The sequence below is a fragment of the Chlorella variabilis genome (assembly GCF_000147415.1).
Source record: "Chlorella variabilis unplaced genomic scaffold CHLNCscaffold_31, whole genome shotgun sequence".
Lineage (NCBI taxonomy): Eukaryota > Viridiplantae > Chlorophyta > Trebouxiophyceae > Chlorellales > Chlorellaceae > Chlorella > Chlorella variabilis.
In genome coordinates, this window is record NW_005435057.1 from 298,359 (window position 1) to 316,923 (window position 18,565).

The window sequence follows — 18,565 nt, forward strand, 5'->3', positions numbered from 1 at the left end:
CGCTCCCTCGCATGCTGTGCAACCAGGCAGCAGGCAGGCTACAGCAGCGGCGCCAGCGGGTTTCTCCTGGCTGCTGCCGAGCAAGCTGTTGCACGTGGCATGCTCTGCACGCACACACACACACGCGCGCGCGTGCACGTGTGTGGAACCAGCCAGCCGGCGGCGGGCTCCTCATCCCTGGGCCCCTCCCCTCCGCCTCCCATCGAGCTCGGCTGCCAAACCCACCTCTCCCCAACCCCTGCATGCACCCTGCCCCTACCTGTGCCCCAGCCCTCCCTCCACCCCGACTTCTCCACCAGCCCCGCCTGCACTCAACACCTCAGATCTGCCCCCCGCCCTCTCCACCTGCCCCCTCCTCTAAACATGTGTCTGCCCCTCCGCCCTCCTGTTCCATCCCCTCCCCACCTGCCTCCCCCCGCAGAGCTGGGAATCTACCCGGCGGTCGACCCGCTGGACTCGACCTCCCGCATGCTCAACCCGCGCATCCTGGGCGACGAGCACTACGGAGGTACGCGTACCACCGGTACCGCATGTACTGCAGTTTTCATTGCTGTGCCTGGCATCGCGTGCACGGCACGCCAGGCTGGACGGGCATGCGGCGGCAGAAGTAGCGGCAGCGCGGGGGCGGCAAGCAGCCGGCAGCGGCAGCCGCGCCCCGGCGGAGCGGCGCGTGTGCGACCTCCCACCTGTTTTTCACCGCTGGCCTCCTCCCCACTGGCCGCTCGACACCGACGCGCCTCCCCCCGCCCTGCCCTGCCCTTTCCCTCCCCGCCCGCTGCCCTGCAGTGGCGCGTGGCGTGCAGAAGGTGCTGCAGGACTACCGCAACCTGCAGGTGAGTGAGGCAGCACAGACACGCATGCACGCACCCGCGCGCATGCACATGCACACACACATGCACACACACACGCACGCACACGTGTGCGCACACACACACACACACACACATGCACGCACACACACGTGCACGTTTCCCTGCCCCTGCCACGCGTTGCCCCGCCCCTGCCACACACACCCCTGCCACGCACACACGCATCGCCCCGCCGCTCCCGCACACTTGCCCGCCCACCAGTGCCGCCTGAGTGTCTCGCTTTCTTGTCCTGCTTTCCTGCTTTTCTCCGCAGGACATCATCGCCATCCTGGGCATGGATGAGCTCAGCGAGGAGGACAAGATGACGGTGCGGCCGCTGCTGCTGCTGCTGCGCGCATGAGCTGCCTGCGTGGTTGTGGGTCTTTGTAGGGTGGTGTGTGGCGGGCTGGCGTGTGGTGTGTAGTGTAGGGCTCGGCACCCGGCACGCACACCCACGCACCTGGCGCTCTGCTGGGCGGCGAGGCTGCCCCCGCAGCGATGACGTGCGGCGTGTGATGGCCTGCCATTCTCCCTCGCGTACCCGACCCCTGTCCCTCCTCTCTGGTGCCCTCCTGCCTCGCCGTACCCAGCCCCCGCCCCGCTTTGCCCCGCCCCGCCATCTGCCGCAGGTGGCGCGCGCCCGCAAGATCCAGCGTTTCCTCTCCCAGCCCTTCGCCGTGGCGGAGGTGTTCACCGGCACGCCTGGTGAGGCGGGCGGCTGCAGGGGCAGGGGGCAGGAGCAGCAGGGGGAGGGAGGAGGGGGGGATGGGGGAGGCTGAGCAGCCTGCTGGCAGGAGTGGGCGGCCTCGCAGCGGAGGGGTTGCGCCGTCCGTGCAGCAGCCTGCAGCAGGGGGCTGCCAGCAGCCGCCGAGGCGCCTGCCCGCCTGCTCCCGGCCTGCACCGCTTGGCCTGGTGGCGCCCTTACCGCCTCTTGCCACCCGCACCGCCCGTACCGCCTCTGACAGCCTTCTGACCTCCTTGTACCGCCCGTACCGCCACCCCCGTACCGCAGGCAAGTACGTGGAGCTGAAGGACACGATTGCCGACTTCAAGGGCGTGCTGGACGGCAAGTACGACGACCTGCCCGAGATGGCCTTCTACATGGTGGGGAAGCCGGCGGGAAGCCGGCGGGAAGCCGGCGGGAAGCTGGGCGGTGCATGCATGCACCTGGGGCGGCGCCGAGGCGGCAGGCGGGCCGTGCACCGCGGTTGCGATCGCGCCCGGGGGCGGCCCGGAGCGGGCGCTGGGGGCGCAGCTGCACGCCAGGCCTCTCCGCCGCTGCTCCCTCCCCACCTCCCTCCTGCCCCCAGCCTTCTCGCCAGGCTCCGAACCGCCGCGCCTCCCGCCCTGCCTCCCCCTCCCACCGCAGAACGGCGACATCAAGGAGGTGATGGACAAGGCCGACCGGATGGCGGCGGAGATTGCGGGCAAGTAGGCGGCGCGGCTGGCCACGCTGAGCACGCTGGGCACGCTGCGGTCGGCCAGCCCGCCAGGCAGCCCCAAGGGCCCGCCCCCGAGAGCTTTCCACCTCGCGCTCGCGGCGCTCCTCCTAGGCCGGGGCGCCCTCCGTGGCAGGCCGCGGCAGCAGGCCACCAATTCGCTGACGCGTGTTGCTTCTGTTTCCACACTTGTCTGCGCGAGCGGGGCGCGCCGCCCGGCTGTCTAGGCACCCGGCGCGGCCCCCCCCCCCCCCCACCCCTTCCAGTCCTCTCTTTCTTTTCAGCGCAAGTCCGGGCCACTGATGCGCAGCTGATGCCGCGCGGGGATGCTTGCAAGAACGCAGCCTGGCAGCAGAGCTGCCTGCCTTTGTGTAAGCTTTACACCAACACACCAGTGCTACCCAGCACACCTCTCAGGCATACGCCGGCTATGGAAGGAAAGCGAGGGCATGGTGACGACGATAGTGTCCCCTCTCCCCTGCTCTTCCTTCTTCCTTCTGAGGTCGGGCGGAGAGAGGTAGTTAGACGGCGGTGGCGGGAGAGCGGGCGGGCAGCACGTTCGTAGCGGCCTGCCGTGGTCCACAGCCCACCCCTCCTGGCAAGCTAACGCCAGCTGGCCGCACGTCTAGGCCTCCAGAGGCTTCGGCTGGGCAGCAGCAGCAGCAGCAGCGGCGGCCCGCAGGCGCCGACACTCTGGCTTATGCGCTCGCCAATGCGCGTGGCTGCAGGCCTCGCTGCAGTACCTTACACCCTTGCACCTGCAGGGCAGGAGGCAGGAAGGGCAGGGCAAGCAAAGCAGTGAGCCAGGCAGAAAGGCTGCGAGCCACCCCGAGAGGCGGCATTGGGGATGCCAGAAAGCCAATCTGCTGCCGCGCTTCGGGGCACCACTCACGCAGAACAGCGCTTCAGGTGATGCGTGTTGCCGCAGCCGTCTGCTGCACACACCCTGGCAGCAGGCGCTGTTGCTGCCGGAGCAGCCGAAGCCGCTGCCTCTGCTGCAACCACTGCAGCCGCTGCGTCCCCTGCTGCAGGTGCCGTGATCCCTTGTGCTGCGCCTTCAGCATTCAGCGCGGCAGCTCTGGCCTGCCCGCTGTGGGACAGGCTGCACAGTGTAGCAGCTGCAGAGTCCCGCCACACTCGCTTGGACTGCTGCTGTGCAGCTGCTGCAGAGCAGCAATGCCACCTGCGGCCGCAATGGCCGCACTGCTCTCGGGGCTGTCCCAAGAGAGGCAGCCAAGCGCACCGGCGGCTGCCACCTGCACCTCCTCGCTGCCGCTGCTGCGCAGGAGCTGCACCATCAGAGGGATGGCTCCGGCCGCGCCGATGGCTGCCCTGCCGGCACTGCTGCACGTGGCAATGCTCCCAAGCGACATGGCTATAGCTAGCTGCATGTCCTCGCTGCATCCACTGCGCAGGTGCTGCACCAGCAGAGGGATGACGCCGGAAGCCGTAGCGGCCACCCCGAGCTCAGGGTTTTGAATGAGGTTCGCAAGCGCCGCAATTACTTGCGTCTGCACCCTGTCGCTGCTACGGCTGACACGCAGGTGCTGCACCAGACCTGTGATGCCAACGGCCATTGCGAAAGTTGCGTTGTTCCCAGGACTGTCGACAGTAAGTTTGCGCAGCAGCAAGGCTGCGGCCTCCAGCAAATCGTCACTAGCATCGCTACTGCTGATCAGCTGAACCAGAGCTTGAATGTCGCCGCCCGCTATGATGGCTGCCAGGTGGTCATCGCTATCACAAGAGAGGTCAAGCAGCGTCCTGGCAGCCTGCAGTGCCTGATGATCGCTGCCACTGTGCAGGCGCCCCAGCAGAGATGAGATGTAGCTGGCTGAAGCCATCTGGGAGCGTGCAGAAGCTGGTGCAACTGCACGCGGTGGGCTGCAGCCGCTGCGGCAGGCGGGCGGGCGGCGGGACAAGAGTGTGCGGAGGTTTGGGCGGGCATGCGGCGTGCAGCGACCAATGTGCCCTCCACGGCATGTGGAAGGAGCGAGCGACCGCTGTTCAGAAACCCACGCCGCATCGCACCCACCGTGTGGCACGATAAGCAGCCTGCTAACGCGTGAGCAACACCGGAGCTGCGCTCAATGACGGAGGAAGTCTGCGGAGGCGGAAGGGGGTATCTGCGCTTGATGGCGAGGGGATGTAGCCATAGCGTGCACGCCGTGCCGCGGCGGCCGCCTGCCGCCCGTCTGCGCTTGGCAAGCGATGCAGCAGCAGCACCCAACAGCTTCTCGCTGATTAGGTGCAGCATATGGTGGGTCGGTGCTATGCTTGGCTGGCTGGGCGGTTACGATAGGGAGCCACTGACAAACTGGGAGAGAGTAGGGGCAGGTTGGCACCCTGCCCGACGGGGTCCCTTTCTTCCCTGACGCTCCTTTCTGTTCCGTCTCGTGCTGTGGCTGGTGTGCATTTCAGTGGCATGCAAGGCAGATCGAAAAACACACAGGTGTCAGCCGCAAGTGCGGTACTCCCCCGCTCCAGTGAGTTGGTGCCTGTTGCCGGAGGTTTGTGAGCTGGCGCCACATAGCCGCGCACCCCTGTGCTGGAGCTAGGGCTGGGAAGCAGCAGCTGCAGCTGCCGCGGCGCGCAGGCGCCGGCATTCTGGCTTGTGCGTGCGCCAGTGCGCGTGGCTGCAGGCCTCGCTGCAGTACCTCACACCCCGGCACCTGCGGGCAGGAGGCAGGTAGGGCAGGGCAGGTAAGCGAAGCAGTGAGCCAGGCAGACAGGCTGGATGCCATCCCAGGGCCAGCTTAATGCACTGGCAAGCCAAATTGTTGCCGTAATTCAAGCGACCACTCACGCAGAACAGAGCTTCAAGCGATGTGTGCTGCCGCAGCCGTCTGCTGCGCACACACTGGCAACATGTGGTGGTGCGGAAGCCGGCACCGCTGCATCTGCTGCAACCACTGGAGCTGCCTCTGCTGCGGGTGCTGCTTCTGCTGCTGGGGGGTCAGCGCTTCCGTGTGCCTCTTGTGCAGTGCCTTTAGCATTCAGCACCACAGCTCCGGCCTGCTCGCTGTTGGACAGGTTGTGCAGTGCAGCAGCAGCTTCCTCCCGCTCCTCCACGCTTGGGCTGCTGCTGTGCAGCTGCTGCAAAGCAGCGATGCCGCCTGCTGCTGCGATGGCCGAGCTGCTGTCGGGGCCGTCACAAGAGAGGCAGCCAAGCAATTCGACTGCAACCAACTGCACCTGCTCGCTGGCGGTGTTGCGCAGGAGCTGCACCAATGCAGGGATGGCGCCGGCCGCTCCGATTGCTGCCTGGTTGCCAGGGCTGTCCAAAGAAAGGTGGCCAAGCGCATAGGTCGCTACCTCCTGCACCTGCTCGCTGGCGGCGCGCAGGAGCTGCACCAGCAGAGGGATGGCGCCGGCCGCGCCGATGGCAGCCCTGTTGCCAGGGCTGTCCACAGAGAGGCAGCCAAGCGCGCTGGCTGAAACCAACTGCACCTGCTCGCTGGTGCTGCTGCGCAGGAGCTGCACCAGCAGAGGGATGGCGCCGGCCGCAACAATTGCTGCACTGTTGCCAGGCCTATCCTCACAGAGGCAGCCAAGCGCACCGGCTGCAACCAACTGCACCTGCTCGCTGGCGGGGCTGCGCAGGAGCTGCACCAGCAGAGGGATGACGCCGGCTGCGCCAATGGTTGCTGTGTTGCCAGGGCTGTGAAGGGCAAGTTCAAAAAGTGCACGAGTTGCTGTTGACTGCATCTCCTCACTGCCGCTACTGCGCAGGAGCTGCACCAGCAGAGGGATGGCGCCGGCTGCGCCGATTGCTGCCCTGTTGCCAGGGCTGTCCCGAGAGAGGCGGCCAAGCGCTTGGGCTGCTGCAAACTGCACCTGTTCACTGGCAGTGCTGCGCAGGAGCTGCACCAGCGCCGGAATGCCGCCGGCCGCTACGATGGCTGCCCGGTTGTCATCGCTGTCGGCAGAGAGGTCAACCAGCGTCCTGGCAGCCTGCAGTTCCTGATGCTCGCCGCCGCTGCGCAGGCGCCTCAGCAGCGCCGAGATGTAGGTGGAGGAAGCCATCTGGGAGCGTGGAGAACCCCTGGTGCTGAACCCCGGTGTCCCGCTGCGGCAGGCGGGCGGGCGGTGGATTGTGAGTCTGCGGAGGTTTGGCGGCAGCGGCGTGCGGCGGACCACTGTACCCGCCACGGCATGTGGAAGGAGCGAGCGACAGCTGTTCAGCACCCCAAGCCACATCGCACCCACCGTGTGGCACAATCAGCACCCTGCTGGTTTGGTGATCGACACCGGAGCTGCTTGGCGGACAGAGGACGGGTTTCGGGGCAAAAAAAACGGCTTTCTGCGCGTTGTAGCGACGGCATGTGGCCATAGCGCGCCCGCCATGCCGCCCCGCCACGGTCCGCCCGTCTGCAAAGGCCAAGTGGCCACTGACCGCCGCCTCCTTTGCAAAAAATGCCTTATCTTTCTTTCATGTAATCATTATGTGTTATGGATTGCCTGTTACAGTGCTATCATGTTGTCTGCGTCTTACTCCGCAAGGCCGCCCACCTGCCCACCGCCACGACCAACAGACCATGTGGTGCAGAGCTGCAAGGAAGTTAAGCGGGGGACTTGCTCTGTGAGCTGGTAGGGCACACCGCCGCAGCAGCTTCTCGCCCACACACACCGCCACAATCCTGCAGGAGAGGCGCCTCGCTGGCAGCACCGTTGGAGGCGCAGGCGCCGCTCCTCACCCCCTATTGCTCTGGGCACGATGCCCTCCCCCAACCTGCCCTCTCTGCTGTCCTGTGTTTGCAGGGCCAAGCAGTTCAAAGCAGCGAGACAAAACCAAGGTGCAGGCATGGCGTCGTTGGGTCTACCTATTCACATTGAAAAAGAAGGCGGCTGTGGTAGGCGCCGCACCCCAGGGGTGATCACGCGCGCTGGCGACCGCTGTGCCGCGGTGCGCAGGGCGTGAAGGGGGTGGCATCGGCACTCATGCCAGTGCTGCTCACCAGCGCCAGGGCCGCCTGGTTGGGCTGCGGCGCCAGCGCAGCATCCACCACCACTCTGGCCGCGTCGATCGCGGCCGGCATCGTCTTGGCGCGGCGCGGCCCCTCCAGGTCCAGCTCGCCGCCGCCGCTGCCAGAGGCAGGCGGCGCAGCAGCAGCAGCAGCAGCAGCAGCAGCAGCCTGCGGGCGGCGGCGCAGGCGTGGCACGCTCCCATCAGCACACACGTGCGAGCGGCGGTCGGCACGCGGGCTGAGCAGGCACCGGTGCCTCCCCAGCCGCACACCAGCCGCACACCTGCGCTGCCTGGTGCTCCCGCCTGCGCTTGGAGGCGGTCTTCACCGCCGTCTCTACCTCAATGTACTGCAGGAGCAAAGCAGGGGGGGTGGTGTGAGAGAGGGTGGCAGCCTGATGGGCCGCCGCCCATGGGCGTCCTGCAGGGGAAAGGCAGCTAGGGAGCATCAGCAGAGGGCGGCGCGGGACACCCACAATATGCGTCCGCGCCTCCGCCGCTGCGTCGCCCGCGGCGCGGTCAAAGTCGCGGCGCTGCTGCTGGTCCAGTGCGGCACCCAGGCAGTCGTTGGCGGCGCTCAGTGTGCTGCCCTCGCTCTGCGCGGCGGCGGGAAGCATGGTGCTGCCGATGCCCAGCGACAGGGTCAGCAGCGACATCAGCGCCGACACCTCTGCGGGCAGGCGGGGGCAGCAGTCGCGCTGGTGAGGGCGTGTGGGGGCAGGAGGGCCCACCCGGCAGGTTGGGCAGGAGAAGGAAGCAGAGGGGAGAGGAAAGGACACCTGTGGCCTGGCGCGTCAACACGTACGCATCATCCACGTCGTGCTGGGGCCTGCGCAGCCGCTCCACCAGCCTGTGGACAGCCTGCGCCAGCGCCGCCACGCTGCGTGCCGACTGCACCTGGCCCTGCAGCTCCGCCGCAAACCGCAGCACCTGCAGGGCAGCGAGGGGCAGCGGGCAGGTCAGGGCAGGCCAGGGCGGGGCAGGCGGGTGCGTGAGGCGCAGGCTGGGCCCAGGGAAGCACGCCCCTGCCGCGGGCCATGCCCGGACCGCTGCCGCAGGCCCCCACCTCCTCACCGGGGGCCAGCTCGTCTTGTCGGGGTTGGAGCTGCACAGCCCCAGTGCAGCCACCAGATCCCACGCACGCGCCGACTCTGGGACGGTGAGCACGGCGTCCCGCACAGCCACCAGCTGAGCGGGGGAGGCTGCAGGCGGTGGATTGGGCCCCGGAGGCGGGCAGCGGCATGGCTCGAATTGGAAAGCAGGGCAGGGAGGCGGGGAGGCACGGGCGCCAGCAGGGCAGCACAGCATCGCGCCGGCACCGCCATGTCATGATGCCCCGCCTGTCTGGCTCAGCAGCTCCCACAGCTGCTCGCCCCGGTCGCCACCCGGCCCCGCCGCCTGCTCCGCCCGCCGGAACAGCTCGAGCGCCTGCTGCTCCTGCTCGCCCAGCTGCCCCTCCTGCACCAGCCCGGGGCCACGCGAGGCCGGGCAACTCGGCAGGCGGTCGGGCGTCGGCCGCGCGCGCAGCCGCGCCAGCAGCCTTCGGCTGCCCCTCCCCCAAGCCAACAAGCCCCAGGCAGCCACCCACCGGCTTGGAGGCGACGCGCGCCTCGTACAGCGCCCACAGGGCGGCCATGCAGGGCGGCTTCAGGGTCTGCAGGTTGGCCGCCGCCACCTCGTCGCCGCCGCGCGTTGGGCTGGCCTGGTCCAGCAGGTCCTGCAGCATCGCCTCGCTGCCCTCGTGTACTGCAGTGGAAGGGGCAGGGAGGCGGGGGTGTGGGCAGGGGCAGGGAGGCGGGGGTTGTGGGCAGGGGCAGATGCTGGCCAGAGGGTGAGAGACGGGGCAGGAGGGCAGGCACTGCGGGACTACCCGTGCTGGCAGCAAGGGTAGCCCAGCCTGAAGGAAGCGAGGCTCACCCTCCAGCTTGGCGGCGCTGGGCAGCGCGTGCACCGTGCGCCGCTGCAGGATTATGGAAAACACCAGCTTGGGCAGGAATTCCGTTGCCTGCGGGCGACGGCAGAGGGGCAATGGCGAGGCACACCCCAACCACCCTGGGCGCTGGGTGGGGAACCAGCTGTGTTGGGGCCAGGCTGTGGAAGGCGTACGCCCCCCTTGGCCAGCACACGCCGCACACCGCAAGGGCAGGGGGCAATGCAGGAGACGCCAGCAGCGCGGCGGCCTGCGCACAGCCGAGGCAGCGCCCCAGCCAGGCGCCCCAGCCAGGCGCCAGCACTCACCCAAATGTTCAGCCCAAAGCGGGACAGGAGCAGCGAGCCCGTCACCTGCGCGCGCACCATGCCCGCCGCCAGCTGGATGGCGGCGACATCTGGGTCCTCATCTGTCATCAGCGCATGCAGGCCCTCCACCTGCGGCGCAGAAGGCGGGGCGGGGGGGGGGGGGGGGGGGGGCAAGGGCAGAGGGCGGGGGTCGGGATGACACGGCGCAGGGCAGGGGAAGCCAGTCGCAGGCGCAGGCGGCAGCGCCCGCGCTCAGCACACATGCACCACCCCGCTCACCTTGGGCTGCAGGGCCCGCACCATCTGCACGGTGGCGCGCGCCACCACCTCCTGCACCAGCCGCGGCGCATCCTTCTCCGCAGTGAAGCCCCGCTGCAGCGGGTGTGCGGGAGGGGGAGGGGGTTGGGGCTGGCGGTTGGTGGCTAGGGCACGCCCTCCCTTGCATCTCCCGCACCACGCGTACCAGCCGGACAGCAGCAGCGGCAGCAGCAGCAGCAGCAAGCAGCACGCATCAGCAGGCCTGCTGCCGCTGCTGCTGCGCTTGCCTGGATGAGGATGGTGCATCCGGCGGTGCAGTACGCCAGCACCTCGTTCACGCCCATCTCAGCCAGCTGGGCGTGCACCTCACGAGGCAGGCGATCGCACGACAGGGCAGCGGAAGCCATCTTGCGGAGCGTGGCGGCCAGCACGGGCCGCGCCGCCTGCACATCGGCTTTCAGCGTTGCCCTCCAGGACTGCAGGCACCCAGTCGGGCAGCAGCAAGCGGCGAGGAGGGCGCGTCAGCCGCAGCCAGCACCGTGCCCAGGCGGCGGCGCCCCAGGCCGGGGCCCTGGCACCGCCTCACCTTGACCTCCTGCACCGAGTCGCCGTTGCCAGCCGCCCGCTCATCTGACAGCATGAGCAGCTGGCGCGCCTCGGCGGCAGTGGTGTTCAGGAGAACTGTGCCGATGGCAGGCAGATGGGCGGTCGCGTGGCGCGCCTCCACAGCCACGCGCACCTCCTGCACGGCAGGTGCACCAGGAAAGGCAGAGCCGTGCACGTCAGAACGGGCAGCCTGGTGTGCAGGGCGGCCCCGCAGATGAGCAGCAGCAGCAGCAGCAGCAGAGCCCCGCCAGGGCAGCGTGCTGCACCCAGCCGCTCGCACGCCCACCTGGCGGGCCTCGCCGCTCTTCAGGCTCAGGTCTTCCATCTTGCCCGGCACGCCCCCATGCTGCACGGACGACCGCCAGGCAGCAGTCCGCAGGCCCGTCAGCAGGCGACAACACACCGCCACCACCGCTCAGCAGGCAGCGGCAACGCGCAGCCCTGCGTGGCACCAGCCTGCGCGGCCCACTCACCAGGTGCTCCTGCAGCAGCCGCAGGTGGCGAGCGCAGGCGGGGGCCTCGTCCGCCTGCAGCGCCTGCACCGCCTCCAGCAGGTGCTGCACGGGAGAGCGGGCCTTCACGCCCAGCGATGCCAGGGCGCTGCGCCCGATGCCCTGCGGAGCCTGGCGGCACGGGCAAAACAGCGGCACGTCAGCTTCTGGCTGCGACGAGAAGGAGCCTCCATGCAGGGCAGGCGGCACACCCATGGGCAGCCCCGCCCACCCTGACCGCCACACCCCCGCCCAGCCGTGCCCCGCGCCCTCACCCACCCACCTGGTCCGCATTGGCCTGCAGCAGCTGCGCCAGCATCGCCACGGCGGCTGCCGAGACTTCGGCGTCTGGTGAGCGCAGCAGGGCCAGCAGCGCGCCGCCGCCTGCGCTGGCGTCGGCCATCCGGCTGGCGATGTGGCCAAACAGGGCGGGCACAGCCAGCACCATGCCCTGCACAGGCGCAGGCGGCAGGGGCGGGGCACCGAGCGTGTAATAAACGAGAGGTGTAGTAAAGGCACGGCAGATGCAACCCACAAAGGCAGCGCAAGGAGAGCGGCGCAGGAGCAGGGCCACCACACAGCGTGGCGCACACGCAGCAAGGGCAGGGGTCAGAGCAGCGGGGCGTGCGGACCTGCAGCAGGGTGGCCGCGCGGGCCGCCACGTCGCCGGCAGCGCTGGCGCCGTGCACGGCGCGCCCGTACGCCGCCAGCTCAGCCAGCGCAGCCGCCAGGCGCAGGGGCTCGTTGCCGGACTGGGGCCCCACGTGGCTCAGCAGGTCGGGGCGCCTGCTGCTGACCACGCCCAGGAGATCCAGAGCCTCCTGCGGGAGTGAGGAGTGGGGCAGAGGGGAGGTGTGCGGCAGGGACGCGGCCAGACGCCAACACACCAGGCGGGCCAGCGCCCCGTGGCCAGCAGAAGCAGGCAGGATGGTGCAGGCGCGGCACCGGCTGGCTGGCCGCTGAGCACCTGGAGCAGCGGGGGGTGCTCGGCCGTTTTCTGGCGGCGCGCGGGCCTGCCGGAGCCAGCCTCGCTGCGCTGGTGCTTGGCCGCGGCGGCCGCCGCCTGCACCTGCTCCAAGGGCAATCCCAGCACGAGATGCCTGCAGCCAGGCGTGCAGGGGGAGGGCAGCAGGAGCATGGAGGGGCAGCAGGAGGGTGGGCGGGGGCACTGCGCGGCCGAAGCAGGAGGGGCGGGTGTGCGGGCGTCGCCTTGGGCGGGAACGGCGGGAGCAGGGACAAGGTTGGGCTCGCAGGGGCGGGGCAAGCAGGGATGAGGAGGGGGCGTGGCCCGCAGGCACCCAAGGCCCCTCTCACATGCACTCTGCCGGAACAGTGAGGCCGGGCTCGCGGGCGAGCAGGTCGGCAACGCCGCGCATGGCGTCGGCCTTGGCGGCGGCGCCAGAGGTCTGGGTGGCGCAGGCCGACTGCTCCGCGTACCGCTCCCTCAGCCCTTCCAGCACCTGCGGGGTGCGTGCGGGGAGGTAACAGGGAGGGTGAGGGTGAGGGGTGGGGGGCCAAGGAGCAGGGCACGCAGGCGGCGTGCCACGCGGCGCGCGCCGCCCCTTGGACGGCGGGCGGCGGGAAACTGCCAGACGCACCTGCACACCCCGGACCAGGGGCAGTGCTTGGAGCTGGGGCTGCGCCACCTTGCCCTGCACAGCGGCCTGCACAGGCAGAGGGCAAGGGAGGCTTGTCAGGCAACCAGAAGAAGCAGGTGAGAGGTTGGCCCGCAGGCAGCCAAAGCAGCCCCAGTGCCCTGCAGGGAGCAGCTGCTGGCCATGGGTGCACCAGCCCAGGCAGGGGAGCAGGGCAGAGCTGCTGGGGAGGGCAGCCCCCACGAGAGCTGCACCAGGGGAGCACTTGCCTGCATCGAATGCATTGCTGTCTTGAGAACCTGTGGGCTGGGGGAGGCTGGGACCAAATATTATGGGGGAAGTGGGGCTGGGGAGGAGGGCTGCAGGGCTTTATGGGGACCGGTGCGCGAGGCGCTGCACGCTGCAACGTAACCCAGCGTGCCGTCGCCGCTTGGCTACTTCAAAAGATACATGTTACATCCAAGGCAGGGGTTCATGCAGTGCACAGAGGCTGCACACATCACACCCACTCCTCAGCTGGCGCTACGCAGCTGCGCCAGGCAAGGCCGTGTTCACTTGCAGCGCCAACGACGCCGCTCCTGCGAGCGGCAGGGGCGGGCGGACAAGCCGGATGGGCTGGGGCATGCTCTCGCTGCAGCGCCGCCCATGTGCCTGGCAGGATCAACTGTGCCCTGCTGCACATGCCCCGTCAACGATGTGGAGAGTGGGCAGTGCAACAGCGGCGCACCGCGGCGGCGCACGCAATGCCCTGCCTCGGTTGCAAGCTCGCCCCCAGCCTCCGCCAGCCCAAAGCTCACCCTGGCAGGGGGGTGAACAGGCTCTGCCAGCTCCCGAAACAACTCAGCAGCCGCCTCGTTTCATGCACAGCCTGAGGCCTGAATGCTAGGGAAGGGAGGGCGATCGGCGATGGCAGCCCCAGGCAGCGTCGGGAGGCGGCGCAGCGCAGGCCGTTTCTAGAGAGCAGCTTCCTGCCATCCTCGCGGGTGCAAAGCAGTGGCTGTGGCACAAGCAGCAGAGGCAGCAGCAGCAGCAGCAGCAGCCGCCAGAGCCTACCGCTGCCTGCAAAGTGCTCAATGCCCCCACAGTAGCAGCGCTGGCGGGCTGGGCTGTCATCAACCTCTATAGATGCCGCAGCCAAGGCTGCCTTTGCCATTTCCTGTCACCGTCCCCAACCCCGTCCATGCCGCTGCCACCAGCCATCTGCTGCCGCCTGCCGTGGCTGTGCCACCACAGGCTGGGCTAGCCGGCTGCTCGATTGCCTGCACGCCGCCACCCCGCCACAAACGCCAGCGGGCTTCGGGCGGACTCGTCAAGGGGATGGGATGTCACTCCCCCGCTGAGTAGAGCTGTGCTTTCTTTAGGAGCAGGGCTACCGCCGCCAGAGGCTGCAGCAGGCGTGGGGAGCTGCGGCAGCTTAATGGCGGCGGCGGCGGCGGCGGCACTTTGGCAGCGGCGGCACATTGGCAGCAGGCTGACGCCGGCGCGGATGCCAGCCCGCTGCTCATGCTGACGCCTTGACGGCCTTTGGGCCGCGAGAGCAGCACTGGGCCCCCACTGCATGTGATTGGCTTTCCCACCTGCGCAGGCAGCAGCTGGCGTGGTGGCCCTCAGTTTCGGCAACCTGCGGCTCCCAGAGTTCCGCTCGCAAGGAGAGACGTGTAGAGGTGGGGAGCGGGGAGGGCTGATCACTCGGTCACGAGTGTGAGGGGGGCAGCAAGGGACATCCAGCTTGTGCGGTGAATGCGGGGCGATCAGGGAAACCATACGAGAGGACGCCCCGCCCCCCCCCCAACCAGCCCGGTACCAACAGCGGCACCGGCTGGAGCGGCGGCGCCAGGACGTCAAATGGGCGCATTGGGCTGCCATCAATACACAGTTGTCTCACAACCGCTGTCTCACACATGAGGGCGCAGGGTCATGCATGACTGCAGGCCCATTCATCGCACCCAGTTCTGAACCCAGTTGTGTTTGCCGGCCAACCTGATCTGCCGCTCCGCCAGCATGCTGCGTTGCTCTATGCCACGACCAACAGACCATGTGGTGCAGAGCTGCAGGAGGTGAAGCGGAGGACTGGCTCTGTGGGCAGCACCGGCGTCTCCAAGATGTAAACCAGCACGGGGGGAGGTGGGACACCAGCCCGTCGACGGCGACGTCATATGCGAGGCGGCGATGTGCGGCAGCACACTCGTGGTCAATTTGCCTGTCAGTACCACCGTTTTCGTGGCGGCGTTTTTTTTGTCCATATGGCTAATAATAGCCAGGCTATAATCAGCCAGGATATAAAGCCACTGGTCCCCAGCTGTCGGCGCCTGCGCCGCCAGGTAAGCGTCTCAGGTGGCGGCCCATGCGGGGTGCTGCAAGCCCCTCTCCTTGTTTGTCGCCCATCGCCTGAAATCAAGATGGCGTGGCCGGGCATGCAGTTCTCGCCTGGCGGTAGGCTCACGCAGGAGAGCTTGGTGTCATACGAGGATGCGTTAATCGCGCAGACGCTGGGATGCATCGATGGTTTGCAGATGAAGGGAGAGCACCCAGCGGGCGGCTTTGACTGCACCCAGCGGGCGCGCCCTTTGTGTGTAGCTGGGAGATGGCCCACGCGCGCTGCGTGGGGCACCTGGCAAGGCATCGGCAACCTCCGTTTCAATTGCGATAGGCGAGGGCATTCCGCCACCACACCACGCCCATCCTGGCCTCGCACCAGCCCACACTGACGCCACCACTGCTGGTCCTCCCTGCCTGCTGCTCCTCCCTGCCTGCATCCTTCCTTCTTGCAGACCAGCCCCAGCGGCGGCTCGCCCGAGGTGCCGCCAACCGCGCTAGCGGAGGTGCCGCCAACAGAGGTGGTGGAGGTGCCGCCAACCGAGGTGGTGGATGTGGGGCCGCCCAGCAGCGGCAGGCGGCTCAGCAGCACCCACAGCAGCGGCAAGGAGAACGCCGCTGCAGCCGGGCTGGTGGACAAGTCCGCCGTCAGGGACCTGGGCGACCAGTTCCAGCGTGTGGGCCTGGGCCAGGACGCGCAGCAGCAGCAGCAGCGGCAGCAGCAGCGGCAGGCGCCTGTTGGTGGCCAGCCCACCGAGATGGCCAGCCTGCATGCTGCCGCCCGCAGCCCGCAGCCCGCAGCGAGCCTGCCGGCCAAGGGCGACTCAGGGCTGCTGAACGCTCTGCAGCAGCTGCAGCTGCGCTGCTCTGCTGCGTGTGCGGCAGCAGAGGGGGCCGGCCCGTGTGAGGTGCGAGGCAGCCCTGAGGGACGCAGCAGCCAGCAGCATGTGGCGCCCGTGGCGGTGCGCGAGTGTGGCCCGCGCCTTCAGCCTGCATACCCTGGCCTTCACAGAACTGCTGCTTACGGCCCTTATGCACAGCTGCCGCACGATTTTGCGCGCCTGCGCATTTGCAGCGGCGTGCAGGAGGAGGTGAGGAGATGGTGGGTTGCCTGGGCTGTCGAGGCGTATGCTGCCGGCACTGGCGCCAGATGTTCCAAGGATGCGCCCTGCTGTTGTCAGGGCTGCCGGCCTGCATGTGCTGGGATGGGTGCAGCGCCAGCCGCTTACAGCAGGCCCGCGCGGTGTGTGTGCCCTTTGCCGTGCAGGCCGGCCAGTCTGGTTTCTTGGAGATGCTTCCCTCGCCGCCGCTGAGGCAGCAACGGCTGGAGCAGCAGCAGCAGCCTGCACCCGCGCAGCCTTTCCATGTGAGGGCGGTGCTTCTGTGTCCCGCGGCTCTGTGCACGTTGCATGCTTGGGGCCCTGCACCGGTAGGTAGCTGCTCGCCCTTCCCAGCGGAAGCGTCCGCATGCTCATGGCTGCAGGCTTTTGCCGGCCAGGAGCTCAGCTCGATTGCCCCGCGCAGCGTGGAGCCCTTCACCCTCAGCCAAGCGCACAGCGGCTTCAACCGGGCGTTTGTGGAGTTTGGCGAGCGGGTCGTGAAGCCTGGCAGGGACGAGTGTGCGGCGCGCAGGGAGAAGGGGCAGCGGCCGCTGTTTTACAGCCAGAAGAACCAGCTGGCCGGCTTGGTGGGTGGGGTGGTGCCTACTTGTGTGGCCGCTGTGGAGTGATGCGGTACGGCAGTACTGCAGGAATGTGCAGCGCGCTCCCAGCGTCTCCCAAGGCCACATGGCCTGCCTTGCCGCCGCGGGCCCGACGGCCCCATCCTGCACCACTGCAGGCATTGGCGTTCAAGGAGGCGGCTTCCCGCGTGGCGTCTGTGGTGGGGGGCTGGAGCCTGGTGGACACTGCCGTGTACGGCGCGAGGCTGCCACGCCAGGCAGCAGCGGCAGCGGCAGCGGCAGGCCCAGCGGCAGGGTTTGCAGCAGAGCGGCGGGTGGACACGCCTGATCTGCTGCTGTGCGTGCAGCCGCAAGCTAACAGCGCCTTCATGACGATGCAACTTGGGTGGGTGTGGGCAGCAGCTGGCAGCCGCTGCCATCTCCCCGCACGTGTGGGGCTGACAGCAGCGTGAGCTGGGTGCGGGTTGAGCGACTCCTTGCCATCTGGTGCAGGGCGGAGCCATCACTCATCCAGGAGGGGTTCCGCAGCTTCAGGCAGCTGCAGCCAGACGCCTTCACCACGGGCAAGCAGGGCATGCGCAGCATGGCGGACGCGCTGCGCGACCCCGCCAGCGGCGTGCAGTGGTGGTGGGCGCCAAAGGTGGTTGACGCTGCGGGCTGCATCGAGCTGGAGCGGCTGCAGTGGCGGCCGCTGAGCCTGGACGCCACGCAGCAGCAGCAGCAGCAGCAGCAGGGGCAGGGGCAGGGGCAGGCTCGGGAGCTTGGCGCCTACCAGCAGGAGACGGCGGGCCGCGGGGGCAGCCAGGGGGCAGGCCAGGGCGGCAGCCAGCTGGCGTCTGCACACCCCCCAGCCCCTGCTGCTGACACCTGCGCAGACGCCGGACCACACACGTTTGAGCAAGACGGCGGGGAGCAGGTGAGCGGTGCAAGAGGCTGGCCAGGTGCAGCCAAACCCTGTTGTGGCGCCGCACGCATCCACCGCACCGTGCGGCGCCCACCGCGCCGTCAACACCTGGATGCTGCCTCAATCATTTCCTTGTCTGCCTTGTCTGCCCTCAGAGCTCTGCGGTGTGCTGCCGAGTGACGTCCAAGGACCCCGTCTTCTCCGCCGCTGTGCGGGGAGCAGCAGCCCCGGGAGTCCAGGAGGCACAGCAGCTGAAGCAGGGCGGCCAGCCGCCAGTCACCGTCACCGCGCTGCACGTGGAGGCGTTTGTGAGCCTGCCGGTGCCTGCCTGCCTGCCTGCTGCTGGGCTGATGGATCGGTGTGTCTGCTTGGCCGCCAATCACTGATGCCCGATGATGCCTTGCCCTGCTGTGCCCCTGCTGCTGCCTTCAGGCGTGCGCGGTGCGTGAGGTCCTTGGGCTTTGGGCTATGCAGTGGGGGCAGGCCGCAGGCGTGGGCAACACCATCACCGACGCCGGGCGCCGCCGGGCGGAGATGGCTGCGCAGCGGGAGGCGGCGGGCCTCGTGCTGGCCTGCAGCGCGTGCCCCTTTGGCCTGCCTGACGGCGATATGGCAGCAGGCAGCAGGCAGCAGCCGCATTCGGACCTTTCACAGGTGTTCTGGACCTTCCATGTCCTGGCGGTGGGCCGCGAGGGCGCCGCCAACTGGCGACAGTGCGCCAGCATCGAGATGCTGATCAGGTTGGAGGGTGGGGGGGGTGGCTGTGCTGCGCATGCGGGCGCCTGCAGCCGTGCGCTTCAGCTCCTGCCGCCAACTGCTGGCCTGGGGGCGGTGTGCTGCAGGGAGAAGCCGGCAGACACGCAGCGGCGCGGAGTGTTCCGCCGCCTGCGCCAGGCACGCCCCGACGCCTTCTCGCCCAAGGGCGGGCCGGCCGCCAAGCTGGCCACCGTGGATGCGCTGCTGGACCCCGCTGCCGGCATCCACTGGGGTTGGGCGAAGCCCAGCCACGGCCAGGGGGTGGGCAGCTCGGGCGCCTTGGCGGACTACACCTGGCGGCCGCTGGTCGCGGGGTGAGGCCCGCCGGATGGTCCCACTTGGCAGGCGCCAAACAGCTGGAGGGGCGAGCGCAGCAGACACAGGTAGCCGTTTTGCAGCCTGGGCTCTTTGAACGAATACATCACACTTTTTGGAATACATCATACATGTATCGTTCTGGCCTACGCGCC

General features: G+C 68.7%; 4 protein-coding genes across 4 annotated transcripts in view; 1 reads left to right on the top strand and 3 right to left on the bottom strand.

The window, feature by feature from the left end:
- Positions 1-2,283, top strand: part of CHLNCDRAFT_141119 (hypothetical protein) — a gene marked incomplete at both ends in the record, with an annotated part of 7,103 nt that extends 4,820 nt beyond the window's left edge. Inside the window, 6 exons of the mRNA XM_005843374.1 lie at positions 424-508; positions 787-833; positions 1,123-1,176; positions 1,478-1,553; positions 1,861-1,952; positions 2,218-2,283. Of these exons, the coding sequence (XP_005843436.1) occupies positions 424-508; positions 787-833; positions 1,123-1,176; positions 1,478-1,553; positions 1,861-1,952; positions 2,218-2,283 (420 nt within the window). The remainder of the gene's footprint in view (positions 1-423; positions 509-786; positions 834-1,122; positions 1,177-1,477; positions 1,554-1,860; positions 1,953-2,217) is intronic.
- Positions 2,284-3,031: 748 nt separating this feature from the next.
- Positions 3,032-4,128, bottom strand: CHLNCDRAFT_141120 (hypothetical protein; the record flags this gene model as incomplete). Its single annotated transcript, XM_005843399.1, has 2 exons — positions 3,032-3,045; positions 3,471-4,128. 2 exons carry the CDS (start codon positions 4,126-4,128, stop codon positions 3,032-3,034), a joined length of 672 nt encoding a protein of 223 aa, XP_005843461.1.
- Positions 4,129-4,942: 814 nt separating this feature from the next.
- Positions 4,943-6,310, bottom strand: CHLNCDRAFT_141121 (hypothetical protein; the record flags this gene model as incomplete). The annotated part of the gene is made up of 5 exons (XM_005843400.1): positions 4,943-4,956; positions 5,146-5,506; positions 5,609-5,761; positions 5,864-5,890; positions 6,122-6,310. 5 exons carry the CDS (start codon positions 6,308-6,310, stop codon positions 4,943-4,945), a joined length of 744 nt encoding a protein of 247 aa, XP_005843462.1.
- Positions 6,311-7,161: 851 nt separating this feature from the next.
- Positions 7,162-12,722, bottom strand: CHLNCDRAFT_141122 (expressed protein; the record flags this gene model as incomplete). Its single annotated transcript, XM_005843401.1, has 20 exons — positions 7,162-7,419; positions 7,535-7,600; positions 7,727-7,920; positions 8,030-8,180; positions 8,325-8,452; positions 8,636-8,708; positions 8,839-8,996; positions 9,168-9,255; positions 9,489-9,617; positions 9,768-9,860; positions 10,076-10,222; positions 10,333-10,488; positions 10,639-10,698; positions 10,826-10,975; positions 11,127-11,294; positions 11,476-11,664; positions 11,811-11,943; positions 12,158-12,303; positions 12,442-12,507; positions 12,693-12,722. The coding sequence occupies 20 exons, from the start codon at positions 12,720-12,722 to the stop codon at positions 7,162-7,164; spliced, it is 2,583 nt and encodes an 860-aa protein (XP_005843463.1).
- Positions 12,723-18,565: the final 5,843 nt, after the last annotated feature.